Below are 5,634 nucleotides of genomic sequence, written 5' to 3'. Positions count from 1 at the left end.
CCACAATTCATTTTGTATTTTGACCTCGGCGCGAATGAAAATATTATCAACAGCTTATCTAGCAATTAGAAATCAATATTCAGTATATTAATGAGTCTATTTAATATTTAATTGAAATACACTTGGTCTGGTCAATTATTTTGAAGAATTTGTATTTTTGATGATATTTTTTAGAGTGGAAAACATTTCTATGGAACGAGGACAAACAACTGTTTCCACTTCCGGTCAAAAATCAAGATGGTGGGTATCGTGCAAAGCACGTTTGCTTTGATGCAAAACAAACATCGATATGCGACTTAACATGGTTTTGTCTGGTATATGGTCCGGTTTACTCTACGCTGGACGTTTTTTGTATTTACTGAATTGTGCTTTATTTTGTATTTGTAGCTTTTCTACTCGTTCTTTAAGTCGTTGGTCGGAAAAGACGTAGTTGTTGAACTGAAAAATGATCTCAGGTATGTCATTTCCTTTTTACCACCGACTTCAATGGTATATAAGTGATTGGAAATAACATTTAGGGTCTCACTAGTATGAGAGACTCCACTGTTGACCCCATCGGCTTCGAATATAAATAGCAATCGACATTTGTCACGCGAAACTGCGCCCTCATATGCACGTAGTCATTAACTTTTGTTTTTTTCATTCATCGCTTCTTTCAGTATATGTGGCACACTGCACTCGGTAGATCAGTTTCTCAATATTAAATTAACAGACATCAGCGTGACAGACCCTGAAAAATATCCACACATGGTAAGTACATTTCTTTCTTTTGGAGGGGGGGGGTTGCTGTTAAAATGTGAATGCACCCAATTTCAAGCTGTTGCTACTTTCATACAGTTGGCTGGTTACACAGGCTGAAGGTGCTCAATATTAAATTAAAAATCACTACATTCTGACTTCTGGAGGCTGATTTCAACATTTTGTTCTTGTCAACTGCAAACCAGCCATGAACACTATAGAGGAGGAGTAGGCAGAACAGCTCTTGTTGCATATTTTACTTATTGAAACGACTCATTGAAAGACATGGCTGTAGTGTTATAAACTCGCTGTTTATTCGTAGACTGTTTCCTATATGCTTTATTTTTAACAGTGCTGTCATTCCGTTGATATTCTGTTGTTTTTCACAACAGGAAATTGTTCACATAATAAGTGTGGTGTTTGTAAATGGATGATGTACAGGTACAATGTTATTGTTGATAAAAAAAAAAAGCTCAGCAGGAATATTTGTGACAGTCATAGTGTTCACCAATTCTCAAATCAAGCATTTTCTTTTAATCCTAGCTCTCAGTGAAAAATTGTTTTATACGTGGTTCTGTGGTACGGTATGTGCAGCTACCAGCAGATGAGGTTGACACACAGCTACTACAAGACGCTGCCAGGAAAGAAGCTGCCCAGAGCAAAGGGCAATAACAGATAGTTTTTTGTAAAAGGGATTTTTTTTATACTTATGTACTTGAAACACCTCTCTCCCATGTGGATTGTGAGAATGCATTATTTGTATATTCGGGGAAGGGGGTGCTGGTGAACATACTATAACAGTGGTTATGATAATAAGATATGGGCCCAATGCATTATTTTATTGAAATGTTAAAGAAAAAAGTTATGTTGCATCCCAACAATAAGGACTAATACAGATTTTTGTTTCATTTTTCAACAGAATTATTTAAACACAGGTCCACTTTACAGACATGAAGGCCATTGTTCATGGTCTCCTGCAAAAGTCAGTTATTTTATTTAGTCCAAGGCTGGCTTAGCCTGCAAATTAAGTGCTCTATTTATATAAACTTGACTAATGCATAACACCACTTTATTTTCACTGCAATTTCTCACATTACCCAGGACATAGTTTGAGATAGTTGGCATACACCCTTTGCAGATTTGTGAGGTACCATTCACTGACTAATATATACATCATGGCTGCTCACAATGAAGCATTTTTTTATGTGAAGAATACACATAAAATTATCGAGAAATATCCTTTATTGTGTTTGTATATTTTCTGTTCATTTTCTGTTCTCATTGTGTAGGTCTATTTTGTTGACACTTAGATTGTCCAAGGTAAAAAGATAAAACATCCCTTGAAACATATTTCTGAAGTCAAAAGTTGCTGAAAAATTAACACTGCAAGAGAACCCAGTTTTTACAAGTCTGTGATTGTGAACTACATTCACAACATTATAACTTCTTCAATTATATTACTATACTCAGTCTATAACTAATTCATATGATTGAGACCTGAGACGATACTTTTTGGTTTATTGGCATTTGTATGCATCTGTATTACTGTAAGTTACAGCATTCCATAATTTTGCAGTATTGTACAGGGAATCTACATCTAACCATATTAGAAAATCCAAATTCCAAATATGGAATTCTGATGTGGAGTTTCCAATATATCTTACATCAAATAGTCGGGGGTTAGGAAAATGTACAACAATGTTAAGTTACTTTGAAGTATGCACTGAGACGGTACAGTCTCATGACCTCTGCTACACATCGGTTGATACTGCCATTGTGACATAGCTAATATGAACACCATTAGTAATGCAATCTCTTACTGGAAAGCCTCTACAGATAGCCATAATGAATGAGGTGGAGTTTGTGTTAATTGATTTTCTCCTGGATAAATAACCAACTCAACTTACTCAAGTAGTAGTTTAGCTTCCATAGATAAATGTGTATCATTTTTACTATGAAGATTTTGTAATAAAACATCAAACAAAGTTGTATTGTGACCGTCGTTTATTCCCAGTATTAAAGAAAGTCTGTACATTTTAGAGCTGCACTTGTATTTTTAGTACGTGTAAAGTCCAAAAACCAAGACTACTATTAGTATCAATGATACATTTGTGTGACATGCAACTACGAGACCATACTTGTTTTGATGCAAAAGTGGCCGATTTCTAAAGAATGTGCATAAGTTTACATTTTGGGATGAATCTGATAATTTGATCAAACTTATGTTGCATACATTTTTGTCATTGTATTCGTTGCTCGTTTCCTCTTGCAATACACTGCACCAACATCTGCAAACCGGTGATGTTTTACTCAGTCAGCCACTTAGTAAAACATCAACTTTCAGAAAGAAGCTCTACACAGATAGCAAAGCTAGGAACTCCCCTTGTGTAATTTCCATTCTTCTTAAGGGTAAACAGTGGTGCAGCCCTTTACTTTATGCTACAATTTGAAAACATTTTTTTTCTGCTTCATGTGTTTGTTTGCCTTCAATTACCTCCCCGGTACATTTCGGTGGTCATCACTGTCGTCCCTGGAATCTTGTTCTTAGTTTACGTAACTATCGCCAACAAAATTCAAGTAATTAGCATAACTATGTTTTATGACCTTAGTAGCCATTTTTAATTATCCTTGACTTTTTCCCATGCCAGAGTGAATTGGAGTTTTTAATAAAAATGAATCAATGTCTTCCATCAAAATTCACAAAAGTTTGTGTCATCACTGGTCACCGCGTTTCCCTGAACCTTGCCAATATTGATTAGATCGCAATTAAGGTATTGCCGAGGTAAATCATCCCTTTTTCATTGCCACAAATATTGGTTCTCCAGACGCCTCTAATAAATAACCTATTCTATTGTTGGCTTCACTCTTTTTTTTTACTTGGAAAGGTGACAAGTCTCCATTTTAAGGTCGCAGGTCGTTTGAATTGGACCGTTTCGGTTTCGAGTTTGTTGTATGCCTAGAAACATGGCAACATTGTTTATTTGGTGAATATAAAACATGTTCGGGTCCAATAAAGGATTTTGATATGCATAACAATTCCTTACTAAACGTTTCCTGTATTCTCCAAAAAGGCCTTGTTCAACGCGTCTTTGTATTGACCAATCACAGTATTGTATATTTGTATCTAAGTTTCCCCGCTCAAATTCAGAATCCCCACGACGGTATATAAGCATCCATTGTAATTGTTTCAGGGCTCTTCTATGTTATGTTCACGAATAAACTACTTGTGTTCTACTATTGAAAGTACTTGTCTTGTCTGATTGCTGGTATTATAAAGAATATTACGTCCAAAAATACGACTTCCCACACAGTTACAAAGAGCACAAATTACACAACCACTTTTTCCCACTACAATCCAAGGATGTAATGGCTTCTCAGTCATTCTCTGTGAAAGAATAACCTGGAAAAAAGAACCAAAAAAAAACATTCTTTAAAACTACGACTATCTGTTGTGTGGCACAGCTTTATGCAATGTGAATGCAACATTGTAACAAGTTATTCATGCAAACTGAAAGTTAAAACAGAATTTTTTCCTAACACAGTTCAGTCTTCGATGCATTTGTTGGCAATAGTATTCACGTCTGTTTGGTCCACTTACCTTAATTGGCAGTAACAATAAGTATGTCATTGTGAAAAACAGTTGATACGTCTCTCACCCACCCACAAGCAAACTGATTATATGCTTCAAGACTTTTAAAGCGTTTCAAATCAGCTAGGGGACTGAGGACTGTGTGAGGACTGGGATTGAATACCAAGTAATTGACAATGTCTGGATAAGAAACTGCAGGTAACAAGGCGGCATCAGTTGACCATTCACCAGCAACGATAGCGTACGAATCGGAACCGCCAATTAATGACAATTTTTTATCGTAACATAACTTCTCTGCAACAGGAAGAGTTTAACGATAATGAAACAGTGATGTGTTTCCCTTTGAACTAGAGATAGACATGGTTTTTGTAAGATCGTGAGGCAGAAATTAATACAATGGTGGGAACACAAACTTGAGCTTCATTTATTCACTGCATGAACATGGCAGCTATATTGTAAACACTCTTTCACATATTGCCTGTGAGGGCGCACTTCACAAATAACAATTACATGAATATATAAATGTACACTAATATAGTGGACATTACAGTTTTAAGCGTTAAGATCTCGAAAAGATTCAAAAGAATGACTGCGTTATTCGTGTTGTTAGTAGGAGTGCCTCCAATATGGCCGACTTCCAGCATGATGACGTCATGTGAAAGGCCCCTCTAGAGGGCGCCGTCTATTCACCCTCATTGTAGTAATAAACTGGCCAAAAAATTGTGTAAATCTGCAATCCATTTTCGCTGTTAATTCCTGCTTCGGAAGGCGTTTTGCATGTGATTTTATTGCGTTATATTCCAAGCTAGTTGAAACTAGAAATTACGCGGGAAATTTTAAACTTTAAACACAAATTTTATTATTGACGCTACGCTAGGATTTCCCACAGTGGATTGCCATTAAAATGACTTTTGTCTGTGTGTGATTTCCAGTGTCCTCGCGTATTAATTCTTCTGTAATTTTTTTTTGGCTTGGCCTATTTCGCTCAAACCTGGCAGGTTAGGGACTGGACAGAAAGTACAGGGGGTCGGTGGGTTTTTTGGGGGGGTCACTGATTTTCTTGCAAGTGTTTAGGGGAGGGTTACATTAATCTATGCAGGCATAAGGGAATGGTCGCGATGTTTGTCCTATGCAAGTCTTATCACACCACAGTAAAAGTAGCCGAGATTTTATGCACAGTCTGGTTGACCGTGGTTGACTGTGTTGCCTCAACAAAAACCTATTCTTATTACTGATACAGCAACTGTATTTACATTGAATCACTGATTGAATGACATGTTTAAAACTTAACTTATATTCAGAGCTAT

The 5,634-nt window shown here is 36.5% G+C and overlaps 1 protein-coding gene across 1 annotated transcript; it reads left to right on the top strand.

The window, feature by feature from the left end:
- Positions 1-220: 220 nt before the first annotated feature.
- Positions 221-3,981, top strand: LOC100371976 (U6 snRNA-associated Sm-like protein LSm2). The gene is made up of 4 exons (XM_085492047.1): positions 221-240; positions 388-455; positions 660-750; positions 1,282-3,981. Exons 1-4 carry the CDS (start codon positions 238-240, stop codon positions 1,408-1,410), a joined length of 291 nt encoding a protein of 96 aa, XP_085348173.1. The 5' UTR covers positions 221-237; the 3' UTR covers positions 1,411-3,981.
- Positions 3,982-5,634: the final 1,653 nt, after the last annotated feature.

This window comes from Saccoglossus kowalevskii, chromosome 17, assembly GCF_978046115.1.
Source record: "Saccoglossus kowalevskii chromosome 17, keSacKowa6.1, whole genome shotgun sequence".
NCBI classification, from domain to species: domain Eukaryota; kingdom Metazoa; phylum Hemichordata; class Enteropneusta; family Harrimaniidae; genus Saccoglossus; species Saccoglossus kowalevskii.
Note: the sequence above shows the minus strand (reverse complement) of the source record. Positions and strands in the feature narration are given on the sequence as shown.

Bases quoted from the DNA above. Each gene is read 5' to 3' on its own strand.
- LOC100371976 (XM_085492047.1), top strand. The intron at 456-659 runs GTATGTCATTTC...CGCTTCTTTCAG, and splicing joins GAACTGAAAAATGATCTCAG to TATATGTGGCACACTGCACT. The intron at 751-1,281 runs GTAAGTACATTT...TTTTAATCCTAG, and splicing joins CTGAAAAATATCCACACATG to CTCTCAGTGAAAAATTGTTT.